Source organism: Rana temporaria, chromosome 7 (assembly GCF_905171775.1).
Source record: "Rana temporaria chromosome 7, aRanTem1.1, whole genome shotgun sequence".
Taxonomy (NCBI): Eukaryota; Metazoa; Chordata; class Amphibia; order Anura; family Ranidae; genus Rana; species Rana temporaria.
In genome coordinates this window covers 77,801,977-77,815,355 of record NC_053495.1, presented here as the reverse complement: position 1 = coordinate 77,815,355, position 13,379 = coordinate 77,801,977, and the positions used below count along the sequence as shown (strand labels likewise).

Sequence of the window (13,379 nt, the reverse complement as noted above, 5' to 3'; positions counted from 1 at the left end):
TGAATAAGCCTCATGGCCTCAGTATATAAAGACCACACTATGTAGCTTGTAACAGCTTGTGTCATGCTGTGCCAGGCTTTTCATTCTCTTATCTTATAAGTGTCAAACTTCCAATTTATGGTCTGGGATAAAGATACAGAAGAACCATGCCTTCTTGTAAGACATAAAGTTCACAGGTTTAAGACACAAAGATGGTGTCGCTTCTGCTAAACATATATATGAATGTGGAACAGTATGAAACATATAAAATGTGCGATCTTATATGTATTCTTTTAACCCCAAATGTTCCGACAAATTCTTGTTTGAGGTATCTTTGCCCACCTTACAAAAGTCTTCCAGTTCTTTGAGATTTCTGGGCTGTCTGTCACGCACTGCTCTTTTAAGGTCTATCCATAGATTTTCAATTATGTTGAGGTCAGGAGATTGTGAAGGTCATGGCAAAACCTTCAGTTTACGCCTCTTGATGTAATCCCCCGTGGATTTTGAGGTGTGTTTAGGATCATTATCCATTTGTAGAAGCCATACTCTCTTTAACTTCAGCTTTTTCACAGATGGCATCAAGTTACCATCCAAAATTTGCTATAATTTTATTGAATCCATTTTTCCTTCTACTCGTGAAATGTTCCCTGTGCCACTGGCTGCAATACAACCCCAAAGCATGATTTATCCACCCCCATGCTTAACAGTTGGACAGAGGTTCTTTTCATTAAATTCTGTGCCCTTTCTTCTCCAAACGTACCTTTGCTCATTCCGGCCAAAAAGTTCTATTTTAACCTCATCGTCCACAGAACTTGTTTCCAAAATGCATCAGGCTTGTCTATATGTTCATTTGCAAAGTTCAAATGCTGATTTTTGTGGTGAGGACGTAGAAGAGGTTTTCTTCTGATGACTCTTCCATGAAGACCATATTTGTACAAGTATCTCTTTATAGTGAATAGTGTACCACAACTCCAGTGTCTGCCAGATCTTTCTGGAGGGATCGTGCAGTCTATCGGTGGGTTTCGAATTGCTTTTCTCACAATCCTGCGAGCTGTTTCGTCTATTTTTTCTTGGTCTTCCAGATCTTGCTTTAACTTCCACTGTTCCTGATGACTGCCATTTCTTAATTACATTCCGAACAGAGGACATTGACATCTGAAAACGCTTTGCTATCTTCTTATAGCCTTCACCAGCTTTGTTGTTTTTTTTTTATCTCAAAAAGAATGTTTATTGACACATATGGCAACAATCACAGGTACAGGGTAATATACAAAACTGGATCAGTCATTCCAGAAAATATTAGTATGGTACATAACAAACCAAGAGGTCTCTCCCGCATTCAATACAATTTTCATCATTAAACACATTTCCCACCAGGTCTTAGCTGAGCTCCATTCTTCTCCAGCTTTGTGAGCGTCAATTATTTTCAGTTTCAGTTTTCTAGACAACTGCTTAGAAGAACCCATGTGGCCTGCTGATTGTTGGGCAAGGTCAGATGAGTCTGGTCATTTAAAACCTTTGAGATTGACAATCACTGGTCTTCCCAGACGATGATTTAGAGACAATCCATGACACTGGCAGGTCTCAGCTTTGCAAAGGGGTCAGTGCATGCTATAAATTCTACAGGGGCCCAAACTTTTGCAGACCACCATTTTTTTGGTTTTCTGCAATTGTGAAAGTGTAAATGATGGAAATAAAATCTAACTTTTTTTGACATATATAAAAATGTCTAATCTGTAATTTTGATGCCTTTTGGAGATTTTTCCATCTTTGCTTGGCTTCGTTATGCACATTAATACAAATTTTTACCTGGGGTGCCCAAACTTTCGATCCCCACTGTATTGTTAAAGTCTGATTATGATGGCAGGCATGGGCCCTATACCCACCCAATTTAAGAAGGGCAAAATATGGATAAGTGCAAAGAAGTCTGACTAGACATTTTGGGGGTGAAACGTTCGAAGGAGCAGCTCAGAAAGAGGTGGTCAGACCTCAAACTGAGGGAGCCGAAAAAAGTTAAGGAGCATTAAGAGAATGCTTGAAAAAAGTAAGTACTTCTCCTGTGTCCCCTATTATTATTGTTTTTTCATAACTTGCATGTTGCTCCATGTTGTTGCTTTTGAATATAGGACCTTAAAAAAAAACGGTCGTTTCAGACACATCCGTTCGACCACTACATACAATGTTTTCTGAAGATACAGGGTTAAAACTATTTTAATATGCCTGTTTATATTCAAGAAATATGTTTACATAGGTGTCTAGCCGATGTGTTTGTAACTAGAATAAAAATCAAAATTACATCAGTCTAAAGGAGAGGGCACTCAGCAGCTGTTTACACATCTGCACTCAAGAGCACTAGTGTGTGCCACCAGAACAACATTTTTAGGGTGACCTACACAGGTGCTCCTGTGCATTTTTGGGGTGTCTACATGTCTGAAACTTGTCCCAAAAAGGTGAATAGTCAAGAATAATGTTTGCAAAAATCATGTCTTCTGCTTGTAACTGCCCAAACAGACACTTGTACCCCACTTCCAAGCAATGTTTAATATTCCTATTTTTTCCCTCAAATATGTGTGTGCTAAGTGTGCCTTTTGTGTCATTCTCATAGGGGACAGAAGACTGGGAGGACACCACTCCTCCGAGCCCAGAAAACCTAAACATCACCGCCCACCTCGCCAGGAACCCACACCTCACCGCCCATCTCGCCAGGAACTCACACCTCACCGCCCATCTCTCCAGGAACCCACACCTCACCAACCACCTAGACCTCAGGATGTGGAGGAAGGAGAAGTGGTTGAAATTCCTACAACAGGTCAGTATCTGTCACCACAGCTTTAGGTAATATGAGATGTAGGCCTGCAGATTTCCTAAACCCTTTTTTTTGTTTTTGGTTTAGGGGATGAACATGTGGCTGAAGAAAGGCCTTGATTCTCACATTCCAGGGCCAAAAACATCCTTCTCCAAATCAAGGCGTGCAGTAGGGTGATGTACATCATTAAACAAAAAATGGCCTTTATTGAGAAAACATTTAAGGACATAATTGATGACTTGGGGGGAAACTAAGAAAACCCCATTTTTTTTTTGTTCCCAGTTTGACCAAAACTTTTTTGCACTTTTTCAAACAAGCCAAAATTTGAAGATGCACACAGTGGGTCAACATGTGCTATCTGCCATCTCGGGATATCTATGTACGTGTTTTGTGGGTGCAACCCCTTCCTCAAAACTCAAGTAGGTAAAGTGAAGAAGGGTTGCACCCACAAAACACATCCATTGATCACCCATGATGGCAGATAGTACATGTTGACAATAGGATCAGGTGGGAAATACCCATTTTTAAACCCTAAAAAGACTGTGTGCGTCTTCAAATTTTGGCTTGTCCAGGGGTGGCAACACCCCATCTATTATGGCAGGTAGACAATTTAATAAGAATTAGAATGTCTGAGTTATTGCCTAGAAGTTTACATTGTTGTATTTATGTTATGTAATTAATTTTTTTAATTTTCCTAGAAAAAAAGCAATTTATGGCATTAAAAAATTAATAAAAAATGTATACACCTCAAATATTTGAGAAAGACCATGTGTGTGAATATGCACCAAGGTAAAAATTTGGTAAAAACAACAAGAAAGTGTGGCTTGTTTTCTTAAATACCCTAGAACTTTTAAAGTGTTTAGTTTTGGTGTTACCTGTGAAATGGTTGTTAGTTTATAAAGAAAATACACTTGACACTACAAGTAGTACACTAAGAAAAACTATGAGACAGCTAAAATAAACACAAGCAAGACATCAAAAATTTATTTCAACAGATTTCTTTATGATTTTTCTTCAATTAATAAGAGTTACAGATTGTCTGGCATAGGAATGGCCCCCCTACCCATGAAATACTCCACATACATATCCTGGAATGCATGGGCACTTTGGGGGGGGGGGGCAAGCCAGGACAGCCATGCTCTAGGCACGGCAAGGCGATTACACCTGAGCCAAGTCCGGCCTCGTGCCCAACTGTGGCCATATAAGTAGGAGACTGTCATCTTAAGAAATTATGTAAAATGCAGCAACAAAAAATAATGTAGTTCCATTTATATTCCGCCATGTGCATAGAGGTTAAAAACAGGCGGAAACTGGCTGGCCATTATCCCAAAGGCGTTCTCACAACTCTTCGGGCTCTGGCCAGCCAGTAGTTGAACACCCTCCTTTCTGGGGTGAGGGTCCGCTGGGGAATGGCCTTATTAGATGCGGTCCCAGCCAAAGGCTTCATCAAACAGAAAGCACGAGGGGGAGTCCTTCCACATTCTCTGCATCCGGTGGCAATGCAAGATCATCGCTCTGAAAACAAAGCACAAACTTCTTCCCCACATCTACAAAGAGGAACTCATACTGTCTGATACCACCGCCATCAGCACAATACTATTAAACCCCTAGTAGTTATAGTATTGGGAACCCGAACGGGGTGGTGGCACGATGCGGACGTGCTTCCCGGTCAATGGCTCCACCGCAGTTGGGAAAGTCCCACTCCGATGCCACAGTCTGCCATTCCTGTGGCGTGGACGGAAGCTGTGGAATCAAACAAGATCAAAAAAAAATTGTACTTTTGCACATATTATTGCAAGCAGGTTATACAAAAACATTATTGGCCAACATCATTCAAACATTTATTTTAAGGAGCATTGAAATACAAAAATATAAGGCCAATTATCACATCCTCACCCCCTCAGATGGACCATTGTAAACATTTTAGGGGGGGGGGGGGCTAGATGAGTTTGGGACCTCAAAAAAAAAGAAAAAAAAGGTTAAGCTATACTTTAAAACACATTTTAGGGAGGGATAAAGCACTACAATGGATCTTACAAAATATATTGGGAAGTGACTAGGCTAGGTGTGTTTGGGCCCAGGATAGCATGCTGGGGAGGTTAGTGAAGGGAAATATGCATATAGGCCAAAAAAGGGGCATTAAAAGTTTACATCATGCATGGGACAGTTCACAGCATATTACAATCATGGTAATTAGGGAAGGAGGAAAAAAATACAATACATTAGCATACATTAAATACATTGAATGTGATATTAAAGGAGAAAACTTACCCTCATATAGTCATCCTGCAGGACTTGTATTATAGCAGAACAGGTATCTGGGATTATGAGGCCCAGAGCCTGGGGGAGATGCCTGTCATGAACTTCGAGTCCTGCGAGCTTCTCCCAGTTGCCAGATAGCGTAACGTGGTAACTAGCCTCTGCTCAGCACTGATGGCTTCCCGCATAACGGTATCCTGCCTGGTGATATAGAGCGACACCAAAGCCAAGAGCTGCTGGAAAACGGGGTCAGACATCCTAAGGAAATTCCTGTAATCATCAGGATTAGTCTCCTGGATCTCCCGCAGCAGAGGCATATGAGAGAATTGGTTCCTACGGAGCAACCAATTCTTGGTCCATGAACGCCTCCTCACCCTGTTCATGGCCTCGTCTAGGTCTAAAACAATAAGACCAACACACACATGGCTAGAAAACGAACGTCTAATCAGAACGAACTAACTAAACAGAACGCACTGAAGAACAGCAAGTCCTATGAAGAACAACCTGAAAAACAGAAACGAGCGGACAGGAACACACTGTAAAACAAATATGACCTGACCACACGCCCTGAAAGACAAGATACGAACCCACAAGCACAAACTGAATCGCAGAAAACAATCTGAAAGCACGAAGACTGAAAAGCGTGAATCGTCTCTCACCAAACTTTTACTAACATGCAGCAACACAATATTAGCAAAAGCAGCCCCAAGGGTGGCGCCAATGGAATGGAACTTCCCCTTTATAGTTACATAGTTACATAGTTAGTCAGGTTGAAAAAAGACACAAGTCCATCCAGTTCAACCACAAATAAAAAACACAGTACAATCCCATACACCCAACTCCATACCCACAGTTGATCCAGAGGAAGGCAAAAAACCCCAGCAGAGCATGATCCAATTTGCTACAACAGGGGAAAAAATTCCTTCCTGATCCCCCGAGAGGCAATCGGATTTACCCTGGATCAACTTTACCTACAAAACTTAGTACTCAGTTATTTTATGTACATTTAGGAAAGTATCCAGGCCTTTCTTAAAGCAATCTACTGACCTGGCCAGAACCACCTCTGGAGGGAGTCTGTTCCACATTTTTCACAGCTCTTACTGTGAAAAAACCTTTCCGTATTTGGAGGTGAAATCTCTTTTCCTCTAGACGTAAAGAGTGCCCCCTTGTCCTCAGTGTTGACCGTAAAGTGAATAACTCAACACCAAATCCACTGTATGGACCTCCTATAATTTGTACATGTTGATCATATCCCCCCTAATTCTCCTCTTCTCAAGAGTGAATAAAATCAGTTCCTCTAATCTTTCCTCATAGCTGAGCTCCTCCATGCTCTTATCATTTTTGGTTGCCCTTCTCTGCACTTTCTCCAGTTCTCCGATATCCTTTTGAGAACTGGTGCCCAAAACTGAACTGCATATTCCAGATGAGGTCTTACTAATGATTTGTACAGGGGCAAAATTATATCTCTGTCTCTGGAGTCCATACCTCTCTTAATACAAGAAAGGACTTTTGCTCGCTTTGGAAACCGCAGCTTGGCATTGCATGTTATTATTGAGCTTATGATCTACCAAGACCCCCAGATCCTTCTCCACTACAGATCCCCCCAGTTGTACTCCCCCTAGCATGTATGATGCATGCATATTCGTATTCCCTAAGTGCATAACTTTACATTTATCAACATTAAACCTCATCTGCCACTCAGTCGCCCAATTAGACAGAGCATTGAGGTCGGCTTGTAAATTGGAGACATCCTGTAAGGACGTATTCCACTGCATAGCTTGGTGTCATCTGCAAAGACAGAAATGTTACTTTTGATCTCAGACCCAATATCATTTATAAATATATTGAAAAGTAAGGGTCCCAGCACTGAACCTTGGGGTACTCCACTGATAACATTGGACCATTCAGAGTAAGAATCATTAACCACGACTCTCTGATTCTTTCTTTCAGCCCTGGTTCACACTGGGTACGATTTGGAACTATTTGAGATGCGATTTGACATGTCAAATCGCATCTCAAATCGCGGCAATTGTCGGCAATGCACTGTCCCTAATCAGTGCGACGCCGCATCTGCGATTTCAAAAAGTAGTTCCTGTACTACTTTTTGCGATTTCGGGCCGCGATTTACATTAAATTGCGGCCGAAATCGCGGCAAAATCGCAGCCGCATTTTGCCGCGATTTTGAATTCGCATCAGTGTGAACCTAGGCTCAGACAGTTTTCTATCCATTTACAAACTGATATATCCAATCCTGTAGACCTTACCTTACACATGAGCCGTGTGTGCGGAACTGTATCGAACCTTTTGCAAATCCAAACATATCACGTCCACAGACACGCCTCTGTCCAGGGTTTTACTTACCTCTTCATAAAAGGAAATCAGGTTTGTCTGACAACTTCTGTCTTTCATGAATCCATGCTGTCTGCTGCTTAATATAGTTTTTTTCCAGCAAGAACTAATCCATGTGGTCTTTATTAAACGTCCAGTATCTTCCCAACTATAGAAGTTAGACTAACAGGTCTATAGTTACTTGGCAAAGACTTTGTTCCCTTTTTAAATATGGGCACCACATTGGCCCTGCGCCAATCCAGTGGTACTATTCCTGTCATTAATGAGTCCCTAAATATTAAATACAGTGCTTTGAAATGACAGAGCTCAACTCACCTAGGATCCGTGGGTGGATGCCATCAGGTCCAGGTGCTTTATCCACCTTTATTCTGTCTAAATATTTCTGACCATATCACTTTTGAGCCATTGTGGATTTGGGGCTGTGTCACTCCCACCCCCATTTGGACATGAGCTCCCCCATGCTCCATTGTATACACAGAGCTTAAGAAAGCATTTAATAAATATGCCTTCTCTTTGTCCCAGTCACCCACTCTAGATTATTTTGTAAGGGGCCTACATGCTCGGACTTCACCTTTTTACTATTAATATATTTAAAGAATTTTTTGGGGTTTGTCCTACTATCTTTTGCAATCTGTCGTTCATTTTGAATTTTGCATCCTTGATTTCCTTTTTACATATCCTGTTATATTCTTTGTAACATTTAAACAACACTAGTGTTCCTTCATTTTATATTTTTTAAAAGCTACTTTCTTATTGTTTATAGCTTTTTTAACTTTGACCGTGAGCCACATAGGTTTTATTTTTAGCTTTTTAAACTTATTGCCCATGGGAACATACTTTGCAGTGAGGTTCCACACAGTCTTTTTGAAGAATTCCCATTTCTGTTCTGTGTTCATCGTGCCAATAGTCCCTCCCAGTCCAAGTCCTGGAGAGCAGCCCTCATCCTTCGAAAATTTGCTCTCTTAAAATTTTGTGTTTAATATTTCCTGTATGTATTTCTTGCTTATAGTTAACATTAAATGAAATCATGTTATGATCACTGCTACCCAGGTGTTCCTTTATCCGAACATTAGTAATAAGCTCTGCATGGTTTGAGATTATCAGGTCCAACAGAGCATCATTCCTAGTTGGGGCCTCAATAAACTGCACCATAAAATTGTCCTGCAATAGGTTTTTAAATTTTTGTCCTTTAACTGTCCCAGAAGTGCCATTAATCCAGTCAATTTCTGGGTAGTTAAAATCCCCCATTATTATCACCGTCCCAGCCCTTGCAGCCCTTTCCATCTGTGCAAGGAGCTGAGTCTCCACCTCCTCATTAACATTGGGTGGTTTATAACAAACTCCAATGATTAATTTTGAACTACGCACATCTGTATGCAGTTCCACCCATAATGCTTCAGCCTCATCATCATAGTGCCGTCGTACTTGTTGTACGTCACCCGCGTTTGAGAACGACGAGATTTTGTCTTGACAGTACTCTGCAATACCCCCGCGCATACTCTGCAATACCCCTGCACAATACTCTCCAATTCCCCCCGCACAATACTCTGCAATACTCCCGCACAATACTCTGCAATACCCCCTGTGCAATACCCCTGCCAGTACTCTGCAATACCCCCATGCAATACTCTGCAATACCCCCGCACAATACTCTGCAATACCCCCGCACAATACTCTGCAATACCCGACCAATACTCTACAATATCCGGAAATACTCTGGAAAACAAGATGCGTTTTAACCACTTCCTGCCGTCGGCCATCATATGATGTCCTTGACTTTTTGCAGGGATATCTAAATGATGCCTGCAGCTACAGGCATCATTAGATATCATCTTTTTCAGCCGGCGATTCATGGCAAATGTTCTGCCTCTTGATCATTCTTACGGGAGGCGAAAGGGGACATCCCCCCTCCCTTCGCCCTCCGGTGCTTCTTCCGACTCACCGATACGATCGAAGCCAGGATCGTTTTTGTTTTTTTTCAGGCTTTCCAGCCTTGAGGTGAGATGTGGGGTCTTATTGACCCCATATCTCACTGTAAAGAGGACCTGTCATGCTATATTCCTATTACAAGGGATATTTACATTCCTTGTAATAGGAATAAAAGTGATCAAAACATTTATTTTTGGGGAAAAAGTGTCAAGCTAAAATAAATAAAGTAAAATGAACAATATTTTTTTTTATTTTATTTAAAGCTCCCCTGTTCCTGTGTGCTCATATACAGAAGCGACCGCACACGTAAGTCCCGCCCACATATGAAAACAGTGTTCAAACCACACATATGAGGTTTCGCTGCGAACGTTAGAGCGAGAGCAATAATTTTGGCCCTAGACCTCTTCTCCAACTAAAAAGATGTAACCAGTAAAAATATTTAAAGCGTCACCTATAGGGATTTTTAAGTAGCGAAGTTTGGCGCCATTCCACAATGGTGTGCAATTTTGAAGGGTGACATGTTGGGTATCTACAGTATTTTCTCAGCATAACTTCATCTTTCATATTTCGCAAAAACATTGGGCTAACTTTAAAGTTTTCTTTTTTAAAAGCACAAAACTGTTTTATTTCCCAAAAAAAAACGCGCTCTAAAAATTGCTGTGCAAATACCATGCACGATAAAAAGTTGCAACGACCACCATTGTATTCTCTAGGGTCTTTGCTAAAAAAGCATATATATGTTTTGGGGTTCTATGTAATTTTCTAGCAAATAAATGATTATTTTTACATGTAGGAGAGAAATGTCAGAACTTCCGATGGTGCTCCCTGCATGTACTCCCTGCATGTTGGGCCTCTGTATGTGGCCACGCTGTGTAAAAGTCTCACACATGTGGTATCACCATACTTGGGAGGAATAGAAGAATTTGTTTTGGGGTGTAATTTGTGGTATGCATATGCTGTGTGTGAGAAATAACCTGCTAATATGAAAATTTGGTGGAAAAAAAAATCTTGATTTTGCAAAGAATTGTGGGAAAAAAGACAACTTCAAAAAACTCACAATGCCTCTTTCTAAATATCTTGGAATGTCTTCATTCCAAAAAGGGGTCATTGGGGGGGTTTTTGTACTTTTCTGGCATGTTAGGGTCTCAAGAAATGAGATAGGCCGTCAGTACTGCAGGTGTGATCAATTTTCAGATATTGGCACCATAGCTTGTGGACCCTATAACTTTCACCCAGACTAAATAATATCCATTTTTTTTTTTACCAAAGATATGTAGCAGTATACATTTTAGGCCAAATTTATGAAGAAAAATTACTTTTTTGCAAAATTTTATAATAGAAATAAAAAAAAAATTTTTTTTTACAAAGTTTTCGTTCTTTTTTCATTTATAGCGAAAACAAATAAAAACCGCAGAGGTGGACAAATACCACCAAAACAAAGCTCTATTTGTGGGGAAAAAAGGACACAAATTTCATTTGGTTACAGTGTTGTATGACTGAGTTATTGTCATTCAAAATGTGAGAGCTTAAAATTGGTCTGGTTATTAAGGGTGTTTAAGTGCCCAGTGGTCAAGTGGTTAAAAACGCTGACGCTAAAAAGCGTTGGTATAGCGCTAATTCACGTTTTAGAGCTTTTTTCTGCATCAGCGTCATAACAGCTCTAGCGCTGGAGCCTTAGAACGCTCTGGTCCTTGTTTTTTTTTTGGAGCTCAAAATGTTATGGGCCTATTGGAGTGGCGTTCTTAACCACTTAACCCCCGGAGTGGCGTTCTTAACCACTTAACCCCCCGGACCATATTGCTGGTCAAAGACTAGCGCACTTTTTGCGATTCGGGACAGCGTCACTTTAACTGACAATTGCGTGGTCGTGCGACGTGACTCCCAAACAAAATTGGCACCCTTTTTTTCCCCACAAATAGAGCTTTCTTTTGGTGGTATTTGATCACCTCTGCGGTTTTTCGTTTTTGCACTATAAACAAAAATAGAGCGACAATTTTGAAAAAAAAATAATATTTTTTACTTTTTGCTATAATAAATATCCCCCAAAAATATATCAAAAAAACTTTTTTTTTCCTCAGTTTAGGCCGATACGTATTCTTCTACATATTTTTCATAAAAAAAATCGCAATAAGCGTTTATTGATTGGTTTGCGCAAAAGTTATAGCGTTTACAAGATAGGGGGTATTTTTATGGCATTTTTATTAATATTTTTTTTTTCTAGTAATGGCGGTGATCAGCAATTTTTTTCGGTACTTGCGACATTATGCCGGACACTTCGGACACTTTTGAAATTTTTTGGGGACCATTGCCATTTTTATAGTGATCAGTGCTATAAAAATGCATTGGATTACTATAAAAATGCCACTGGCAGTGAAGGGGTTAACACTAGGGGGCGGGGAAGGGGTTAAGTATGTTCCCTGGGTGTGTTATAACTGTAGGGGGGTGGCCTCACTAGGGGAAACACTGATCTTCTGTTCATACATTGTATGAACAGAAGATCAGCATTTCTCCCCCTGACAGGACCGGGAGCTGTGTGTTTACACACACAGCTCCCGGTCCCCGATCTGTAACGAGCGATCACGTGTGCCCCACGGCGATCGCGCCCGCCATGCACGCGCACGGGAGTCGGGGGCGAGCGGGGGGCGCGCGCGCCCCTAGTGACCTGCGCGAGAGCCGACATACAGCTACGGGCTCTCGCGCAGGGGAGCCGACCTGCTGCCGTGAAATGACGGCGGCTGGTTGGCACGTAGTTAAGCAGCAAAGAAAGCTCAAAAAAGCAGCCGTTGAAACGTCTGTGTGTATGAGGCCTAAAAACAGTGCTGTTTTTGATCTTCCTTCTCTGCAAGACCCGTGATTGCCACTAAACCAGTTTTGGATTTACAGTGTATGGGTTTCTTTGTGGGTGAGCACCTGGGTATTTACTTCAAGCATAGAGTACCGTGGCTACTTATATATACACAGAACACACATTTTGTTTGCACACTAAGTTGGCTAAACAAAGTTTAAGAATTGCAAACAAAAGTAATATGTCTCTTTCTTACAGATATAAACATAACATTGATGTGTCCAGTAATGGATAGAATGCACCGACTGACCTACCTTCGTGTGGATCAAAACAGACTAAGACGTCCTTTAAGCACTTTAGTATTTTTTTGTTTTCCCCATATACACAGTATTTACTATGGTGAGCAGAAGCATATTGCTGGGGAACCAAATGTGCCACTTATTCCTCAGTATCCATTCACTGATGAGGACAGGGATAATGATGATGATGAAGATTTTCCTCAATATCACAGAGAAGAGCATGAACCAATAGCAGGAGAATCTGCTGGGGATGCAGAGGAAGATAATTACTTTGATGATTATTTATATTGATTAACTATTAACTGGTGTTAAGCCCTGTGCACACGATCGGTTTGTCTGATGAAAACAGACCGATGGACCATTTTCATTGGACAAACCGATCGTGTGTGGGCCCCATCGTTTTTTTTCTCATCTGTAAAAAAAATAGAACATGTTTTAAAATTTTCCTATGGATAAAAAAACGATCGTCTGTGTGGAAGTCCATCGGTAAAAAAATCCACGCATGCTCAGAATCAAGTCGAAGCATGCTCGGAAGCATTGAACTTCATTTTTCTCAGCACGTCGTAGTGTTTTACATCACCACGTTTGGACACAGTCTGATTTTTGACCGTTGGTGTGTAGGCAAGACTGATGAAAGTCGGCTTCATCGGATATCCAACGAAAAAATCCATCGGATTAGATTCCATCAGATATCCGATCGTGTGTACAGGGCTTAAGTCTCATTCCAGAACAGATTTTATTTTATTGCCATTTTATTAAATGCTCTTAAATATCTATATCAAAAACTATGCCATGCATATTGGGTTTTTTCCAAGTACACTAGGTACATTAGTACATTAGTACAGTAGTTATACTTCTATTTAAATTTCTAAATTGTCACAAACCTTTCCTTCTGCTTTTTGTTAAATACTATTTGTTTAAAATGCAATGCATGTAAAATGTTATATCTGTTTATCCAATCTATATCTAAATG

The 13,379-nt window shown here is 40.7% G+C and overlaps 1 protein-coding gene across 2 annotated transcripts in view; it reads left to right on the top strand.

Annotated features, from left to right (window-relative positions):
- Positions 1-12,795, top strand: part of OMD (osteomodulin) — an 88,427-nt gene extending 75,632 nt beyond the window's left edge. The window contains exons 3-4 of one of the 2 annotated variants that reach the window (XM_040359593.1): positions 2,585-2,788; positions 2,873-3,084. In XM_040359593.1, coding sequence (XP_040215527.1) covers positions 2,585-2,788; positions 2,873-2,904 — 236 coding nt within the window. In that variant the 3' untranslated portion in view covers positions 2,905-3,084. Of the gene's footprint in view, positions 1-2,584; positions 2,789-2,872; positions 3,085-12,365 lie in introns of those variants that run through there. The other variant, XM_040359592.1, reaches the window with a different exon arrangement.
- Positions 12,796-13,379: the final 584 nt, after the last annotated feature.